The 21,447-nt window shown below is 40.4% G+C and overlaps 1 protein-coding gene across 3 annotated transcripts in view; it reads left to right on the top strand.

Moving 5' to 3' along the window:
- The window catches only part of LOC128734148 (muscle calcium channel subunit alpha-1), a 1,300,390-nt gene that overhangs the window by 1,019,128 nt on the left and 259,815 nt on the right, over positions 1-21,447 (top strand). For all 3 annotated transcript variants that reach the window (XM_053828190.1, XM_053828187.1, XM_053828188.1), the window contains one exon: positions 461-1,384. In XM_053828190.1, coding sequence (XP_053684165.1) covers positions 461-1,384 — 924 coding nt within the window. The remainder of the gene's footprint in view (positions 1-460; positions 1,385-21,447) is intronic.

Raw genomic sequence — 21,447 nt, 5'->3', positions numbered from 1 at the left:
TATCCCGTTGGCTCACGGAATCCTTGTTGTTGAAGACACGAGAAAGAGAACGATGTCCTTCTGCGTCCATAATTTTGGCTGGTCTTCCACTACTTTGCTTGTGAATAGTTGTTGGGCATCTTAGGATATGGTAATCATTCGAAGCCGCACCATGTTCGCTTTTTAAATGTTGTACCGTATACTTTTTGCCGAGATTTCTGTACAGTTCGTAGAAGTGTACAACGCGCTTCCGAAATACTTCTTGCTTCGATGCCATTTTAAGCAAAACTGGACAAGCATAAAAAAAATATTGGAAAAAAGAGAAGAGAGAGTGCTAACAAAAACATACTCTTATTTCTCTCTGTCTTGTACACAACCATATATTTGTTATTTAATATAATCTTCTTGTTTCCACTTCCATTATGAAGATTTTTCCAAACTGTCAAGCTAATTCGTGATTTTATTTTCTATTTTGTTCTAGGTGTTTGGTAAAATTGCTATGGATGACGAAACTGCAATTCATCGTAACAATAATTTTCAAACTTTTCCTCAAGCAGTCCTTGTATTATTTCGATCGGCCACCGGAGAAGCGTGGCAGGAAATAATGTTAGATTGTTCTGCTAGACCAGGAAAAGTGAATTGTGATCCTTTATCTGACGATGCGGGTTCTCCAGAAGGATGTGGCTCTAGTATAGCCTTTCCTTATTTCATTTCTTTTTACGTTTTATGTTCGTTTTTAATCATAAACCTGTTCGTTGCTGTTATTATGGATAACTTTGATTATCTAACACGCGATTGGTCAATTTTGGGTCCACATCACCTTGACGAATTTGTTAGATTATGGAGCGAGTATGACCCAGATGCAAAAGGAAGAATAAAGCATTTAGATGTAGTAACTTTACTTAGAAAAATCTCTCCGCCGCTAGGGTTTGGTAAATTATGTCCACATCGCGTTGCATGTAAGAGACTGGTTTCGATGAATATGCCACTTAACAGTGATGGTACAGTTTTATTCAATGCCACGTTATTTGCTGTAGTTCGAACATCACTAAAAATCAAAACAGAAGGTAACATCGATGATGCCAACGCAGAGCTGAGAGCGACCATAAAGCAAATTTGGAAACGAACAACTCCGAAGCTTTTAGATCAAGTAGTTCCCCCGCCTGGTGTCGATGACGAAGTAACAGTGGGAAAGTTCTATGCCACTTTCCTTATACAAGACTACTTCAGGAGATTTAAAAAACGGAAAGAAAATGACAGCAGGCATGAGAATTATGATAATAAACGTACTACTACATTGCAAGCCGGCTTAAGAACATTACATGAAGCAGGTCCAGACCTAAAGCGGGCAATATCTGGGAACCTAGAGGACATAGGAGACGACAATCCAGAACCAATGCATAGAGTAAGTACTTTGCCTTTCTACTGTATGAAAATCTAATAGACTAACGTATGCATTAAAAAATGGACCTTTTTCGGATTGTGATAAAAAAAAACTAAGACAGCTATTTGAGTTTGACAAATTTCTCATAGGTAATTATATTAGAAGGTAATTATATTAACTTACTTGCAAAAAAATTCTGCGCCCTTGCGAGCGGCCTTCCAGCAGTTAACCGGAACCATGGCGGGTAAAAACATGCGTGTAGACATGTTTTTGAGTTCTTTCTTCGTTTTGTTTATCGATTCCTCATCAGTTTTCTCGACAAAATTGTTGGAGTAGATCTTACGCTTCAGGTTTGCCCAGAAATTTTCGATGGGACACGGCTGGGGGCGGGTTCGCCGACTTCGATATTCAACCGTCCATTTTCTCCAACGATCGCTTTGAGTTGTGGGCCGACGCCAGACCCGGCCAGAACACCGCGTCTTCGCCCTTATGGTATTTCTTGATGAACGACGCAACCTCCGGCAGGCACTTTGTACTATAAATTTCCCCGTTCACGGCCAGTCCGGAACGAAAGAAGAGAGACTTTGACATCCCCTTTTCGGTGATTGTCAGCCACACTTGTAACTCCTTGGGGAATTTGGTGTGTGAAATTGAACTTTACCTTGGAGCTCACTTCCTTCGTGGGGAAGTAAAATACGAAGTGACCTGCCAGTCGTTGCCATCCAGGGTGAGATAGGTCTCGACGACCATCACCACCGCCACGTCACGATTCGCCAGGAAAATCATCTTGACCATCTTATTCAGCCGCTGTCATGCCGCTGTGTCATTGACTGCAGCTCCGAGAGTAGTGGAGGGAACTGCCGCTTCCTGATATGTATGTCCATGAACCCCAGTTACTTTTTCACTGTTTGGTCGGTTGCACCGACCTCCCGGCCAAGCGCACGCAGCGATGTAGCCACTTTTACCTCGGTCTTCCTCTTCAGCATCCTTTGGAGCTTCTTGTCGCTCAGGGTCGTCGGCCGTTCGGAACCGGGCCTTCTTTCGATGCTCTGATTTCTGTCCAATACTGCCAAGAAGTTGTAGATGCCGGAACGGGCGTATTCGCTTTCTACGCAGCGGGGTACCGTTCTTTGAATGCGCATACTTCTGAACGGAGTAGCAAAGACTAACAGACGTAACACTTCGAACAAATTTTCTAACAAAATATCGTTTCAATGACATCCCTAAAGCTTGAAAAAAAAACACTAGCATCACCTGGTGCAGTCTTCGCACCACGCTGCTATAAATTTACTTGTATTATCTGACAACAGCGCCAGTGCAGGCGAGCGCCGTTCTCGCGCAGCGAGTTTTGTTTGAGTCTTGGCTTAAGAGAAAATTTGAAATGATCGTTTTTATTGACGATGGAATGAAGCTACAGTGTTATGTCTTTTAGTCTGTGGGACTAGCTTCGCTGTTTTTGCCATCGTAGGACCCTAGCCCCCCCCCCCCCCCGGGGGTACCTGGTTCTTTCTACCGAAATTACCGAAATAAAATAAAATACCGACGGATCGGTGAGTCAAATCCGAATCAATCCATTTATTAAAACTTAAGTTACAATTTCATTTCTCTCCCTAAGGAAACTCCTCCTTCTCGAGGTAGTTCCGTCCTATTCTGCCTAACGACAGACCTCACGTCGTCCGTCGAGCCGCCCTCTCGCGCAAACATTTTTGGCCCTCATGTGGGGACTGTGTTTGTCAACAAACGACATATTTTTATGAGAGAGTCTGGCACACTCCGAGAATATCAGCCTCGCTGAGCGGTCAACCCTTTCATGTCAATTCGCCACTGCTAAGTCACGTGGCTTTGGCACCTCGAACAGTCGCGCACTTCATTATTTACCTTATTCGGCAAAATGCGATAGCGCATTTGTTTTAGAAATCGTTCGTTGGCGCAGGTTAAGAATTATGCGCGTTCGTTTGCCTAGAATGTGGTGCGAACACAACGGTGTAATATAAGTTTTTAAGGTGTTTTTCGCCTTATTGACGCCGTCGCTCGATCGAGTCTCTGACCGGCACGGGTGATCAAATTGAATGTTAAATTTTGATGTGTTCTGTGCTGACCGGGGTTGATTTCTCCGGGTTCAGCCAGATAAAATGCATGTTCACAGGGGATGAGGGTCGGTTCACCATCACGGTTAGAGTTCGACTGATAGAGCTGTAGATTTTTTTGCATGTAAGCTAACATAAATACCTTCCATGGGAAATTTATAAAATTCAATTAGCTGTCTAAGATTTTTTATCACTATCCGAAAAAAGTTCATTTTTTTTAATGCATACGTTAGCTTTATCTTACGTGTGTTGCGCAACCAATTTGAAGCAAATTGAATACAGCGTTAGAAAACCACTATTTTTAAAACAAACTCACCTTGATTTTCCAACCTGGTTTGAATATAACGAAGGAAATCTGCACAACACTCAATGCAACTAAATGAAATTTTGAGCTAGGATTCAAGACATTGACACTCAATTTAGAAGAACACCGGTAATTAGGAATTCTCTTCACCATGAATGTATGTATGTATGTATGTATGGGAACTACCACCTATCTTAGCAGAACAACTGTTCATAGTAATGGGCATATCTTGACAAGGGGAATCGTACAAACATAACGATTGGTCACGTTTACCAGCTCCTGTATGAAGAGCCAAAAGGGAATCGGTCGGCAAGCAACATCACTTGCACGTACCAAGGGTATTTAAGAATCTCCTTCCACAAAATAGATCACATGAGTCAATCGTTGAGTAAGCCCTCCCAATGCAGTATGGCCCAAATAGGTGGGGAGAAGGGCCCACTCCTTATCCACATCGTGTTGTTAACCGGGCCAAGGTTAACCATAGGAAGTTGACCACTTCACTCTCCCTAAGCACAATGCTTCAAACAAGCGCCCTGATGGACCCGCCCATTCATTAATTTTATTGTTTTGTGTATTTTAAATATTCAGTTTTGCTCTTCTTTAATTACTTCTGTCGTTGCTCTTATTTATTGTCTTTGGTTTATACATTATAGTTGCATAGTCTCTTAGATTTTGGATAAATTTAATATGTCTATTTCCAATATGAGTATTCTCGTCCGCAGGACGCTCTGTTTTAATTTTGTGTTATAATTGTGTATCATTGGATCATAATTATGTATTAACTTAAGCTGTTCTTTATTTTCATGATTTTTTGTCTTTGGAGTGGTTTCGTTATGCTTTTCGATTTTTCCTTATCTTTTAGGAACTCATTTTATCTATTACTCCTAGTTATCATTTCCTTCTTTTAACCAAAAAATAACAATAATATTATACTATATTACATATTTGTATTTGCACGCAGACGCAGTTTTGTTGTTTATTAATGGTTGGAGATAGTTTTCTTGGACATGACCCATCTTCAATGTTAAACTGGGGCAAAAATTTTACATTTTTTTTTAAGTTATAAAAAAGTAGTATGTAAATTATAAGGGAACTGGTACATCTTATGTAGTAGTAATTATGTTTAGTCAAAATGAACAACGCAATACAGTACCTTGTAGTAACACCCACCGTCGTTTACATATATACATGTATATTTACTTCCATTCCTGTCCTTTTGCGTCGTGCACCATTGTAGCTAAATGTGATATCTCTGCGTCGATTCGTCCGTATTTAAATCTGTAATTAAAATATAAATTAATTCCATTCCTTTATAGTCCGCAAAGTCCGTTCAGCAACCGTCCCGCACATAACACTGCTTCCGTAGAGTGGGTACTATTTTTCTTTGGCTTATTCGATCGTCGGCGGTTGCTTATATCTTGATTAACACTGTGTAGGTTTTGACGACGTAGACGCTCTGCATCGGTTACTAATTTTAATTGACAATTGACATATTTACGTTCCAATTCTCTTCTTGCGATTCGTTTGCGTTCTCGCTTTACCATTTCCTATATTTTCCCCAGCGATCTCCAGCTTTACCATAGTCATGTTATATCGCCGCTCGCGACTAGCGTGTATCTCTTCTTTTTCTTTATGCCCCCTTTGAAGTTGTTTTTACAGATCGTGTGGCAAGAGAATTTCATATGTCAGATAAAAAAAAGAGAATGCTGTATTTAATTGATTTGTTATGGACTAAGTACCCTAAGGAACTCGAAAATTAATGTAAGCTTCTAGCACGAAACCGAAAAGGAATTTAGCTTTTCTTTTTATCCTCCCCCCCCCCATTTTTCGGCTGCCCGAATTGGAAAGAACCGCTTAACACACATGCAATGGCCTTATGCCTGTGCTCTCTGAATTTTCCTTTTCTATTGGAATACCATCATTGTTCCAGTATTTAGCTCACTTTGTCCTTATAGTTCCATTATTTTTTTGGTTTTCCGCTGCTCCCGTCTATAGAGGATTCCCCGTCTGATATTTCGCTTATTGTCTAATTGTCTGTGTCTAGAGTCACTCTCTTTGATTCGCGATCGCTAGTTTATACGTTTTAAGCTATTTTAAATACCGTTAATTGTTTTGAATTATTGTTCGATAGATTATTAACTGGCTGTTTCGCACATGGAAAGTGGAGTACAATAAGTTATTGCAAACATATCGGATATTTTGTGGTTTGAATTCGCCGCCGCAACAAATTTCACGCTTCATAGTGACCGCTAGCATCATCTAGCAGCAGTATTGTTCTGTCTAGCCTAGTTGTGTGGGTTTGTTACCATCTACGGAAGAGCGTAAACAGGAAACATGGAGCAAAAACAATGTGGCGCTTGCGAACTAGATGTCAACGATCTGGAGCCTTTGCGTTGCGGTTTTTATGAAGCTTACTTTCACATTAGTCAACAATGCTGTGGTTTTAACTTACGCTTATGCAGAGAAGTGATTACACAAGGGAAGCTGATTTTCATCTGCCCTCCGTGTAGGGACATTCTAAATGGAAGGAGCGTTTGCGCTTACTTAGCTGATCGGGATACTTCTCATTCAACAAATGCTACCACTGTCGTTACACAACTGCAGTAATTGACTGGCATGGTGGAAGTGTTGAGCCAAAAAGTCGATAACATTTCTTATGTGGCGACACAATATAATTGCCCTGTTGCCTCGCCTTTGTCCAATTTGTCAAATGAAACCAGAACGCCTGTGTGACCGAGATTAGGTGCAAAACGCCGCCGCACTCGTTTCGAGCAAACAGCACGACCGACTGTAAACAAAGGTACAAAGGATATTAATTTCGATGATCTATCTGTGCCTTTTATCATGCCTGCCGCTCCGAAACCTGTATTCTGTCCGGATTTCAACCTATGATCACCGAGAAAGACGTTGAAAAAATTGTTTCCCGTTGTCTGGACACTGATGCACCGATGAATGTCATTCGTCTCGTGCCAAAAGGCAAAGATGTTTCAAACATGACTTTTGTTTCATTCAAAATCGGGTTGGATCCTGCCCTAAAAATGCAAGCGATCTGAAAATTGGCCAGACGGTTTGATGTTCAGGGAGTTCGTTCACCAACCAAAAAATGCTGCGCGCCCGATTTACATCACGCCCCGGCAGTAGCGGATACTGAACTCTTAGGACAATCCAGCGATAATGAATTAAATTTAATGCGATGCTATGTGGACGGTGGGAACCAACTAATTCCCGCCAAAGGCGACTATTCTGTCGATTTCGAATTTTCTCCTACTCTCACCGACTGTACGTTGCAGCGGGACATGTATGCATAAAAGACGACATTTGAACCTATTATCAAAATGTACGCAGCCTGAGAACGAAAATTAGTGACCTGTTTCTAGCGACAAATGACTGCAACTATGACGTAATCATCATGACCGAGACTGGACTGGACAACACCATGAACTCGCAACAGCTGTTTGGCTCTGGTTTTAATGTTTTCCGTTGTGATCGGAGCCCCGCTAACAGCAACAAATCTCGCTTCGGTGGTGTACTGATCGTAGTTTCTGAGCGGTACACCAGCTGTGTTGTACACACTGTGAACGGCCAATCTTTAGAACAAATATGTGTATCGTCGGTGATCAAAGGCAGAAAGATGCTGTTGTACGCAATCTATATTCTACCTGACCGGAGTCAAAGCGTTAGCATTGTAAATGACTATGTATCTTCGGTAAATGAGCTTTGCCAAAAATGCAGACCCGGCGACGATATTTTGATTTGTGGCGACTTTAACCAGCCTCGCATGCGCTAGCATTCAATTCACAACGTTATACAATGTGATAGCTCCCAATTGCCACCAACCAGCAGCACTCTTTTAGTTGGCATGGATTATTTGTGCCTTAGCCAGAGGAATCTTGTACACAATTCACTCAACCGCATTCTTGATCTGTGTTTTTGTTCGCCTAACTGTGAGCCCAACGTGATTAACTGCTCTGTACCGCTGGTGCCCGTTGATTTACATCACCCCCCCGCTTAAAATCTCCTTGCCCGCACGAGTGGCGCGTAATGAAGCTGTTGAAAGACAAATTGAACAACCACTGAATTTTCGCAAAATTGATTTTGCAGCTCTTTCTGACTATTCGACGACTGTTGACTGGTTTTCACAACCGATGATGTAGATGTGATGGCTCAGAATTTTTGTACCGTATTGAATGATTGGCTACTTTCGAACGTTCCACGAATACGACCGCCGTTTTCGCCCGCGTGGGGCAACGCACAATTACGATCTCTAAAATGTGCGCGAAATGCTTGTCAACGAAAGCTGCGTCGTCAGCAAACGTCGAGCAATAAACAAAAGTTTAAACAAGCCAGTAACGCATATCGAATTTTGAATACCTCACTGTACAAATCATATGTGTTACGTGTGCAGATAAATTTGCGAAGAAAGCCGTGTGGCTTTTGGAATTTCGTATACTCTAAACGGAAAAGTGCTGCAATCCCAAAGAATATCTACATGAATGAAGTGACCGCAGAATCTGCAGCAGATTCAAGCCAGTTGTTTGCCAAACACTTTTCCTCTGTTTTCGCACCGGATACCGCTTCAAGATTGGAAATTGATGAAGCCATCCGTGATGTTCCTAGTGATTTAATTGATGTGGGAGTATTCACTGTAAATTTCGATATGATATTATCAGCTGCGAAACAGCTAAAGCACTCGTTTGTCAAGGACCTGATGGTTTGCCTGCGGTTTTAATATGTCGTTATGCAGCAACTTTGGCACGACCTCTATGTGACATTTTTAATCGCTCATTTGAACAAGCAAGATTCCCGCGCATCTGGTAGCAGTCGTATATGACACCTGTTTTCAAACGTGGTGACCGCCATAACGTTGTCAACTATCGTGGAATTACAAGCCTTTCTGCGGTTTCTAAATTGTTTGAAATCATAATGTGTAAAAACCTTCTCAATGCTACGAAAAACTATATATCCAAGGATCAACATGGTTTCATGCCTAGACGGTCGGTTACCACAAATTTGCTAAACGTCGAAAGCAATACATAGTATTGAAGAGAAAGTGCAAGTCGATGTAATTTATACCGATTTGAAAGCAGCTTTTGACAAAATTGACCACAAAATACTGCTAAATAAGCTGACTCGTCTTGGTGTATCTGCGCAATTGATTGCTTGGCTAGAATCTTACTTTACGGAGCGTGAGCTGCGGGTGAAGATTGACGGTTGTATATCACGACCTTTTACAAATAATTCTGGAGTACCGCAGGGTAGCAACCTGGGACCACTGTTGTTTATTTTATTTTTTAACGATGCTGCTCTGACTCTGAATGGAAGTCTCAAACTAGTTTATGCAGATGATCTGAAGCTGTACGTAGTGGTACACACACTGGAAGATTGCTGGCGCTTACAAAACTCGCTAATATCATTTGCTGATTGGTGTCAACGAAAAAAATTAATTATCAGTGTGGAAAAATGTCAAGTGGTCACGTTCCATCGCAAGGTACATCCAATTTTGTTCGACTATAATATCAACGGCGTTACTCTTACTAGAGTTACAAAAGTGACGGATTTAGGAATTGTACTTGACTCAAAAATGTCGCTCAACTTACAATGTCCAACAATCATATCGAAAGCATTACGACAGTTAGGTTTTGTCGCCAGGATAGCGAAGGATTTTTCGGACCCATATTGTTGGAAGTCGCTGTACTGTGCTCTCGTTCGTCCAATTTTGGAAAATGCGTGTATCGTATGGCATCCTTACCAAGTTACATGGTGTCTAAGGATTGAACGTGTTCAGAAACGGTTTATTCGTTTAGCGCTAAAAAATTTGCCTTGGCGAGATCCTAATAATTTGCCACCGTATCCCGATAGATGCCGGCTATTGGGCTTAGATACTCTAGAACGACGACGGAAACTTCAGCAGTCACTTTTTATTGCGAAATTGATTAACAGTGAAATTGATGCCCCCGAACTTCTCTCAATGTTTAATTTTCGCATACCAGGTAGATCTCTTCGGAATACGACGTTATTACAACCAATTTTTCATCGAACGGTGTTTGGATACCACGAACCAGTCTCGGCATGCATCCGTGCATTTACGACCGTTGAAGAGCATTTCGAATTTGACGAACCGACTGAGGGTTTCAAAAGTAGAATTGAGTCATTGTTAGTTTAGAGTACACTCAAGTACTTTTTGTACACCCGAATTATTCGGGGCAGTAATGAATAGATGCCTGGAAGCTGGCAACTTCCCGGACAGATGGAAGCGACAGAACCTGGTCCTATTGCCGAAGCCGGGAAAACCTCCGGGTGTCCCCTCGTCATATAGGCTGATCTGTCTACTCGATACTGCCGGCAAGGTGCTGGAGAGGGTTACCCTTAACAGACTCGTACAGTACACGGAGGGTACAAACGGTCTGTCAAGGAACCAATTCGGCTTCCGAAAAGGCAAATCTAGGTGGATGCCATCTTGTCTCTCACTAAGACAGCCGAGGTGGCAATCCAGCCCAAGAGGACAGGTATTCGTTATTGCGCAGTTGTCACGCTCGACGTGAGAAATGCGTTTAATAGCGCTAGCTGGGACTCCATAGCCAGCTCGCTTCGGAACGTCCAAGTGCCGGTGTCGCTGTACAGAATTCTGGAAAATTATTTCCAGAATCGTGTGCTATGCTACAACACGGAGGAGGGTCAGAAATGCGTTCCAATCACCTCAGGGGTTCCGCAAGGTTCCATACTGGGCCCGGTGTTGTGGAACGTCATGTATGACGAGGTGTTGAAGCTAAAGTTTCCGGTAGGGGTGGCGATTGTCGGCTTTGCGGACGATATCACCTTGGAAGTCTACGGTGAATCTATCAGAGAGGTTGAGTTGACGGCTGCCCACTCTATAAGCATTGTTGAAGATTGGATGCGATCCAGGAAACTGGACCTAGCGCATCATAAAACAGAGGTTATCGTGGTGAACAACCGGAAGTCGGTGCAGCAAGCAAATATCAGTGTCGGGGACTGCACTATTTCGTCAACGCGGTTCTTAAAACTTCTTGGAGTCATGGTCGACGACAAGCTCAAGTTCGGGAGCCACGTCGACTATGCCTGCAAGAAGGCTTCCACAGGTATTTCGGCATTGTCTCGTATGATGTCTAATAGCTCTGCGGTATATGGCAGCAAGCGAAGGCTTTTAGCCAACGTGGTCCAGTCCATACTCAGGTATGGCGGGCCGGTGTGGTCATCGGCGTTAGGTACCAAAAGCTATCTAGCCAAGCTGGAAAGCACCTATCGTCTCATGTGCTTAAGAGTGGCGAGTGCGTACCGCACAGTTTCACATGACGCAATCTGCGTCTTAGCGGGTATGATGCCTATTGGTATCATCATCAGCGAGGACGTAGAGTGCTTCAACCAACGTGGAACTAGAGGCATACGAAGTACCACAAGATCGGCCTCGATGATCACATGGCAGCGGGCATGGTCTGATTCCACAAAAGGCCGGTGGACACATAGACTTATCCCGGAACTATCCGGATGGGTCAACAGGCGCCATGGCGAAGTCAACTTCCACCTGACACAGATTCTGTCAGGGCATGGTTGTTTTAGACAGTATCTGCACAAGTTTGGGCATGCGGAGTCCCCCGAGTGTCCGGAATGCGCGGACGTCGAGGAAATTGCAGAACATGCTTTCTTCATGTGCCCTCGTTTCGCGGGCGTGAGAAGCAACATGATGGCAGTTAGCGGACAGGACACTACTCCGGATAACTTAGTCCAAAGGATGTGTTCTAGCTCGGACGTCTGGGGTGCGGTCAATGCGGCTGCTACTCAGATCGTACTTGAGCTACAAAACCGCTGGAAAGCCGATCAACGGCGAATAAACAGCCTAACTACCGTAGTCCAGTAGTTATCTAAGAGTGTGCGTTAAGCACAATAGCCCCTCCCTGAAGTAATACCAATAAGGTGGTTCCAGGGGGGATTGAGGCTGGAGACTCGAGTAGGGTTTTAGTAGGTCTGGATCCTCACGCCTCAGTAGGGGGGTCGGGATACCAAACCCCACTCCCTGAGTTGTCTTCTCAGGTGTCTGATAGCAGATTTCCCTACTCGTTAAAAAACAAAAAAAAAAGAGCATTTCGAATTTGACGAACCGACTGAGGGTTTCAAAAGTAGAATTGAGTCATTGTTAGTTTAGAGTACACTCAAGTACTTTTTTTACACGGTTTAGTTTGTTGAGTATTAAGAACGGGGTAACTTAGAGACCATTCATTTATTTCTCAATACATTTGGGAGTAGTTTTATTCATTAAGACACCATCATTGTCAGATGAATTAATTTCAAATAAACAAATAAACAAATATTCTTATCTCATTGTTATATATGTCCTCCGCTTTTTGCTTCAGTTCTTGCTTGTGTCTTGATAACAGCTTCCAGCTTTCGACGTTCATATCTTCATACTTGTTAAAGTCCTGTTCAAGTGTGTCGATCCATGTTAGACAGGGCCTGCCTTCTTTTCTTTTCCTGTAGTTTAATCTAAGCGCTTTGCGTAACGGGTGTTGTCTCTCTCTTCTAGATATGTGTCCATAGTAACAGATTCTTCCTATCCTGGCTCTTCTGTTTATAGTTTTTCCTTCAAGTAGAATATTCGTATTAAATTTCAAGTTCCTTGGCTTTTTGCAGCTGTTGAATATGTTTTTCAGTATAGTTTTTTCATACTCTCCCATGGAAATCCTATTTCTTTTAGTGAGAACTGCTGCTTTTGTACCGTATAAGATTGCGGGAGCAATTACCGTTTTGTAGATTATTTTTCCTGTTTCCCAAGATGGCCGGAACTTTCTGCAGAAGTTTACTATAAAATGCGAGGTTCTTAGCGCATTACGACATCTTTGTCTATTTGTTTGTTTCCTATTGAGAGCAGCCGTTAGACATGCTCCTAAGTAAATGATGCTCTCGCAGACTTTATAAGATTTTCCGTTTAAGGTAATTTCCTGTTGTGATTTCGCCTTGTCGTTTGGTAGTCTAATTAGTACCAGACTTTTCTGAGTATTGATTTCTAACCCTACTGTACTTAGTTTGTCTTCTACTGCTTCTAGTATTAGCTCTAATTGCTTCTTTTCTCTGCATATAATCATCAGATCGTCAGCAAACGCTAATACGATCGGTAATTTAAAACAATTTATGTCCATTAATTTGAGTTTTGGAACTTCATCTGCGACGTTTTTAAGTACGTCTTGCATAATAAGATTGAACAACAGAGGAGACAATCCCTGTTTTATTCCCTTCCCACGTTTAACTTCACTAGAAAGTTGGTTCTCCCACAAGTTGCGTGTAACCTCTCCCCTGACACATTGCAGCACTCTGTCTATAAACCTAGTTGGTACCTCTAAGGTTTCTAGAATTACCTTTAATGCTTGGATTTTTATATTATCGAAAGCCTTTCTTATGTCTAACGCCATTACATATAATGTTTCTCCAGCATTCCAATTCTCTTCTAGAATTTTCCTAGCTACAAATATATGATCATCTGTTGACCTATTAGCTGTGAATGCTGCCTGATGTAACCCTGGGTCCCCTGCAAACTTCCTTAGCTTCTGTGCAATCTATCTAGCATAAATTTTGTACGCAACATTACATAAAGAAATTCTCCTGAACTGATCCGCTTCTACAGCTCCTGGTTTTTTAGGAATGGGGATTTGAACTGACCTATATCACTCACTTGGCATCTCATTTGTTATGTATACTTCCTCTATTAGTTTACTTATACTTTTTAATGTGTTTTCATCTGCATACTTAATATATTCTGCGTAAACCCTATCTGGCCCTGATGATTTCCCGTTGCATGACGTTTTAATTATCCTCTCAATTTCTTGATGCGTTGGTGGGTTCGGTAGTGGGATGTAGTCGTGGTCTATACACAGTTCAATATCTGGTCCTAGGCAGCTTTTTAGTATTCCAACCCATGTATTATGGCTAATTACTGCTTTTAAGCTTTTTTTTGTTTCATGAACTTTTTCAGATACCCATACGTTTTCCTAATCCTTAGTCCCACATCAAAATCATTAAGCTTCTTAAAGAAGTCTATAATTTCTCGCTCTTTATGTTCTTTAATTGCTTGGTGCATTTCTTGTCTCCTATTATTCAGAATATACTTGTAATTTTGCATGTCAGGATTATTTTTTGACTTTTCTAACGCGTTGTTAAAACGCTCTCTTGCCTTGCTTCTTTTTGGAGTGTTCGGTTCCGAAGACACCTTCAGGGTTCTTGCAGCCGCTCTTTTAAGGTTTTTAGCAATATTTTGATAAATCTTTTAGGTACTTTTGATATTTTTTCCTGATTTCATCATTTTGAAGGAGCTCCAATTTTATCCTCTTACTTCCTGTTTGTCCGGTATTTATATGTTCCTTCTTTTGAATTACGAGACCTAAGGCAATCATTTTGTGGTCTGTTTGTAGGTGTGTCCATTGTCCTTTTATATATCTTACTGCCATTTTAGTTGGCATTGGTAGGAGTACGTGGTCTATTTGACTTTTTCGGGTACCGCATCTCCACGTTATTTTCGTATTTTTGCCGATTTTTGATGACAAATTACATATCTTATTTGTATGAAGAAATAACTTAAACAGATCCCCATTTTCGTTTGAATCTTCATGACCTAATAACTTTCCTACCCATCTTCCATCTGCTTGTCTCATGTCTCTCGTTCCTAATTGGGCATTAAAGTCGCCTAACACTAACATTTTTCTTCTATCCGTTTTATTGCTAGTAATCTGTCCTAGTTTCTCTAGAAACGACCTTTGTCGGTTATTGGGTGCGTGTCCATTGACAATTATAATTTTCTCTTTGTCTATTTCTAACTTTATCCACATAATTCCTTTTTGAATTATCTTGACATTTCGTACCACAATTCCTTTCTCCTTTCTGTCCCCTTGTTTTGTTAATGTTATTGCCTTTTATCGCCCATTTATAATGTTCTGTGGATACTTCATTTCCTAATGTATTTGCTTCCTGCAAGACTGCTATCTCTATTCCATTAAATGACAGTATTTCATCAATTTCTCCTCTCTTCTCAATTTTCCTGCACCCTTTAACATTCCAACTGGCTATTTTTATTGCTCTCTTACTTTTATCATCTGATTTGCTTGGGTTAGGATTCCCCTCATTTGTGTTACTATTTTTCTTAATTTCTGTTCCTTTGTGTTCCAATTCCTTATTTCTCAGATTCGTATTACTATCTTCATTATTATGTTGTACAAGGTTCTCTTCGTTATTTTTGGTCATGATACTCTCGTCTTCTTTTTCCTCCATTATTTGTCTAATATTTTGCATCGCAGTATTTGTCTTTTCACCAATCGCGTTTGTAAAGTTGTTATCATTCCTTATCCGTTCCATATTGATATTCTTCACTCTTGTGTCTTGTTTTCCTTCGTTATTCTGTGATTCTCTTATTCCGTTATTTATATCTATTTTTGTGTCATTAATAATACTGTCATAGTGGTTTTTTATTGTCACTCCTGTATAAAAAATTTTAAGAATTCCATTTAATGAAAAGTTTTCCCCGATCATATATACTACACCGTCTTTGTCCAAAATTTCAATTGGGTAGCAAAACATTTCTGAGAAGGCAACAAGCGCTTCATGTCCCAGCCAAAACCCATCTTGTCTTATCTTATTTGATACACTATGGAAATCTGACCCGTCTTCCATGTATTCAAAAAGGAACACTTCAAACTGACTTCTGTGTTGTCGGATGTAATCCACTATTACATTTCGTAATTTCTGGGCGTTGTAATCTGCCCTGTATTGGTTCGTTACCCTTCTACTCAGTTGGTCCAACAGCGCCCTGAGCATGCAATTCCCATCCCCTGCTATTTGCTTAACTTTTATAGCTCTTTCTGCATTAAAATTTACCTCATAGCATTTTTCCGCTGTCTGGTATGAATAGTATTCAATTGCCAATTTTATCCCGTTATCCTGCCTTTGCTTATACCGTTGTTGATTGTAAGCTTCTACCGCCTGAAACCGGACCTGGTTTTCACTTCTGCCAGCGTACACCATCAAGGAGGATTTTTTGTCTCTTTCTCTCGCCCCGTAAACGATTTCCCCCACCCCTTCTATGAACACAACTATTTCCCTGTTCAGTTGATTTGCCGTTTGACTGACCCATGATAGCACTTTTAAGGCTTGTTCTGTGTAGTAAATATATTCCCGGTATGATTTTGTTGCCTCATTTTTTGTATGGAAGCTTTTAATTATCCCAATATCGTGATCGGTACTCCGCATATTTTCCTTCTCAGCCTTATGTATTATGCAAGTAACTAGACATTCCAGTATATCATCTTGTCGCGTGTTTCCCTTTGTTAAAGCAAGTGTTATATCGGTGTCCCCTGCCCTAAAGAATATGGTTTGTTTTTGTTCACTTTGTCTTTTCCATTAGGTCTCTCTTTGCGGCATGTATGTATTATCCAAGAGCATGGTGTGTTGCTATCTCTTTCTCATGTATGAGTGAAGAGAGCAACTTTCAAATGGTCCTCGGTAAAGGGGAATTCCCAGCAAATTTTTTGGTTCCTGTCAAAATTAACATTTTGGTACCTATGCGTGGGACATCGAAAATGTATGAATTTGACAGCCACTTCACCCCGTAGGTGTTATCGCGATCGGGTCGCCGTGTATATGGGCCCTATTTATTTTATTTTATTTTTTTATTAACTGAGAGATAGGCTTCGCCCGTTATCATCATTAAAACTAATTATTTATCACATAAAATTTACATAAAACAATCTAAAACTATACTTAATTTGCTGCTTTGTCATTTGAACATTAACAATATCGCGATAATTATTAAATATGGACATCATTCTATATACTGGTTCGTTTCTAGCATAATTTTGGACTCTATTTGTCAATTGGAAAGGCCTAACCCGCCTCAACGAAGAACGTCCATCGTACACGGTTATCTGACTCAACAGATATGGCGAGTTATACCTGCCGCTGAGTAGATCCTTTAGGAAAAGAGCATCTGTGGTACGTCGTCTGCTCTCTAAGCTTTCCGTTCCAATCAACATGCATAACGACTTGTAATCGGGCATCTCTCCAGACCATCCTAAATTCCGAAGGGCAAAGCGTATAATTTTTTTCTGAATTCGTTCGACTCGTTTCTTATGCACTTCATAGCATGGTTGCCAAATTATGCTCGCGTATTCAATACCACTGCGTACTAAGCTCCCATCATTTAATTTTTTTAATTTAATTTGTTTATTCATCTTCGATATAATAAAAACATCGCACAGACATGTTACTTAGTACTAATAACCGCTAATCCTTAACCGTTATGTGTTCGACAAAAAAAAACACCTTTAAGTGCTCGACAAGGGTACCCGGGTACCCACAAATTGAAACGCTTGTAACTTTGGCAATATTCGACCGATTTGGACCATCTTACCACCTAAAGATTCAGGAACTTATCCACTTTCAGTGGAGTTGCAACAGAACCGGAAGTGGTTCATCTGATTCCTGGAAATTCGGTATTCCGAGGGTGTGTTCCGGAATTAAAGCACTTTTTAAGATTTTGGATGTAATCATAGTAATATGGGTATCCAAAATTCCTCAAATGATGCCGAAAGGTCATTTTTAATAGTTTTAAAACAGTATAATGATTTATCCTCGGAATGGCCATTCTGGAACAAGTTCCCATGGGACCTCCTGTGGCCACAGAACTGTTTGGATTGCAACACTGGCAATATGGGTATCTAAATTCATGAAATTACTCCGGAAGGTCGTTTTTCATTGTTTTAACTCTATCTAATGATTTTGCCCCGGCATGGCCATTCCGGAACATATTCCCGTGGGGCTTGGTGGTTCAAAACCAGTGGTTCAATAAACGAGCGTATTACAGTTTTGAGTGGGAAAACTTGATTTTAGGTTTATAAAGGCTTTGGAAGAGTTTCTTGAAATTAAAAGTTCTATCGTTTGGTGAAATTAAAATTTTGATTAATCCCCCTAAAAGTGAAATAAAATTTTTATTTTTCTTTAGTTTCAATATAACACATTTACGGATTCTGCAAAGTTTTAGAGCATGTTATTACAAGAAATTTTCTGGAAGACAGTAACCTTCTATCTCTTTAGCGAAGATAGAAAAATCCTTTTCAGCACTTTTTAGCTTTAATTCCGGAACACATCCTCGGAATACCGGATTTCCGGAAACCAGATGAACCACTTCCGGTTCTGATGTAACCCCACTGAAAGTGGATAAGTTCCTGAATCTTTAGGTGGTAAGTTGGTCCAAATCGGTCAAATATTGCCAAAGTTACAAGCATTTCAATTTGTGGGTACCCGGGTACCCTTGTCGAGCACTTAAAGGGTAAAAAATTTCGAAGCCCCCCCTTTCCTCCCCCTTAAGTTCTACATGAAAACTTATTTTATGAAAAGTTGTAATTTAGCTAGTTCTGAGATGTCACAGAGTTTCACTATCCTGGGTCGAAGAAAACTTTAGAATTTCTTACTTTGAAATCTGAAAAGGTACCCGGGTACCCTGTCGAACACATAACGGTTAATTTAAACACATTTTTTGACATGCCAAAATCAAACAAATAATAAACTTCGTTAAAACGACTACAACAAACTTCCAGCGGGTTGTTATTTCCGTAGGCCGTGCGGTGAGTCGATCGTCGAAAGAACTCCGATTGGCGCATCACTCGTGACGGTGCGTTGAATCGTAGTTTTTCAAGGATAGCTGGACAGTCAATGCGATCTGCTAACACGTCAAATATTATCATACGTTGGAGAAGTATTCGTCTACTTTCCAGCGTCGGTAGGTTGATCAGCATACACCGGTTTACATATGGTGGCAGGTTTGTTCGGTCTCTCCAATTAAGATTCCGCAAAGCGTATCGGATGAACTGCTTTTGTACTCGTTCGAGTCTGTTGACGTGAACAGCGTAATATGGTGCCCAAACTTGTACTCCATATTCGAGAACACTGCGTACGAGCGAGCAGTAAAGTGTTCTGAGGCTATAAACATCAACAAAGAAATTGGTGTTCCTCCTCAGAAAACCTAACATTGCATATGCCTTAGCTGTAACGGAAGAGATATGTTCCACAAATTTCAGTTTGCTGTCGATGAGAATCCCCAAATCCTTCACAACGCCTTTACGTTCTAGGCTTGTCTCCATGATGTAATCAAAAACCATCGGCGCACGTACCCTCGTGAATGAAATTATGCAACATTTGTTGACGTTAGCTTTCATCCCATTCACTCTACACCATTCAATGAGCGCGTCAATATCCATTTGGAGCGCACAGCAGTCTGTTAGTGTTGTGATTACACGGTAAAATTTGAGGTCATCAGCGTATAACTGTTTCGGGGATTTCAATTTTCCGCAAAGATCGTTGATGAAAAGAACGAACAGCAAAGGTCCCAAGACACTGCCTTGAGGAACTCCGGACTGAATCTGGAACGGAGTAGAGCACGCCCCGCCAACTCTCACCGTTGAGCTACGCCCCGTCAGATACGACAGAATCCATTTTGTCAGCCACTCAGGTAGTCCCATTCTCCTAAACTTCTCAACCGCCAGAGTATGTGGAACCTTGTCAAACGCCTTGGCAAAATCAACATACACAGCGTCGATTTGTTGTCGTTTTTTCGATTTTATCCACAATAGTCGAAACATAGCTTAGCAAGTTTCTTCATGTCTTCGCTGTGCACACTTGCACATGCCATACAATCCTCTCTTCTCATTTTGATCGTGATTTAGGTATGTGTGTCAAGGAACAGGTCACTTACCTTCTCTTGCTGATGACTATATTAAATTTTGTCATATATTAGGGTAATTGATCTTGAATGGACCTATATAGCGCTTTTTAACACCACCACTCACACTCCTGCTTAATTTACTCGTCATTTATAAATAATATGTGGTGATGTTACTATTTGTTGGAAAGTACCACCTTTTTACTACATTATCAGTACTTTAAAAATGTATAATTGATGAATCTTTTATTATTTCCTGTTTATTATTACCTGTTTAATTTATTATTACCTGTTGTTCAGATTCGGTTGAAACGATTTCCAGGTCATAAAAAATTTATCTCGCCTATTAGTTTCAAAAATTTAAACCATTCGTTAAAAAATACGTAATAACTTGTATTATTACGTAGTTTATCAAGTACAGCGCGATTTTAAGTTTTTGTCCATTGAATATTTCGAAAGCTAAGATTTTTACTGACGTAGGACTGCGTGTTACTGTAAAGTTTCAAAAGGTTTACGACAGCTCCTGTCAAACTTTTTGGACATAAAACCGTTGCAATCGCGGAAAACTCGTTGATTAGTGGTAATTTTTTTTCAATATGCAGTTTTTTCAGTTCAAAAATGGTCTAGATGATTTTGCCACGGTTTCGAATTAGGCAACATAGGTGACACGCATTTATTGTCAAATTCGAAATCAAACTGTAAATGGTGCTTGATAAAATTAGACTGGGTAATTTTACTAGGTTTATAGGTTAGGTTGGAAGCTAGGGTTTAATTCTAAATGATAGTCGATAAAGAACTATATCAGATAGAAAGTAGGAAGTTTCAAAAATGAATATATCTGAGGGTCACTCAATTTGGGTGGAGATTTTTAATCTATCTGTCAATCGACTAAAGGGTAATGTGAAGTCAACCTGCTTACGGAATATAATTTTACTTTATTCAGAGCCTCACAATCATTTTGACTGGTGTTTCGAAGCTTTGGTACATGCTTGATTAACGTGTTTAAACTATTTCTTGTCTGAGTTTTGTCAAAACTTAAGTTAATTTATTGCTGTGTTTATATGGAAAATACAGGACGTTATTCGTTCATGAAAAAATTTGTTTGATTCCAACAATTTTTACGATTTTGCTCGTTAAGCCTGTAGAAAGTTATGCAGGGATAACCACTTCAAATAGAGTTTGGAATATTAGCTTCGTAACTTATTCCGAAATTCCAATACAATAAAGCTATAGATAAATCTGCGGAATCGTATTCTCAAATAACTTCATTCATTCTTCTGTGCCTACTTTTAACGATACAAGAACTGTTTCGTTTCGCATAATTTGGGATTTTTTTTACACAGGGCGACCAAATTGGGAAAATTTTACTCTACTTATGTAGATTACCAAAAGTATTTCGTGCTAAAACAAATTCGTAAAATCCCATTGAAAACTTAAGTGTAACTGCTTTTCTGCTAAATGCGAATGTAGTGATGTCCGATTTTCTCAGTTAATCGATTAACGAGTAATCGAATAGTTTTTTATCAATTGTTATTCGACACGATTAATCGTCTGTGATTAATCGGGTAATCGACGAAACTTCGATTACTCGTTGTGTATACTGCCGCTACTCGCATGGCAGTCCCATTAATATAGGAAACTCCATAGAAAATGGGACTGTTATGTGAGTAGCGGCAGTATAGGTGGTGGATAAAGCGTAGTAAAAATCGAACACCGTTACATTGTAACTCTCTTGCTGTTGATAGATTTGGGATTGCTGACGGCAGATGGTTTCCAGTATTTTTAGATAAAAATTCATTGAAATCCTGGTTTTTATTTGTAAAATTATTTTCAATGAAAATAACTTTTTATCTGTATGTTGGATAACTCATCCAACAAAGCTGGTACGACCAACTTGGGGGTGTATTATTTGGAACTCTAAATCAACAAAGTCCGTTGTGGGTGAATTTCACTGACCTACTTATGTCTTGTATTACGTGCGCTA

This window comes from Sabethes cyaneus, chromosome 2 (assembly GCF_943734655.1).
Source record: "Sabethes cyaneus chromosome 2, idSabCyanKW18_F2, whole genome shotgun sequence".
Lineage (NCBI taxonomy): Eukaryota > Metazoa > Arthropoda > Insecta > Diptera > Culicidae > Sabethes > Sabethes cyaneus.
The sequence above is the reverse complement of the archived record's forward strand: the minus strand, read 5'-3'. Positions and strand labels throughout refer to the sequence as shown.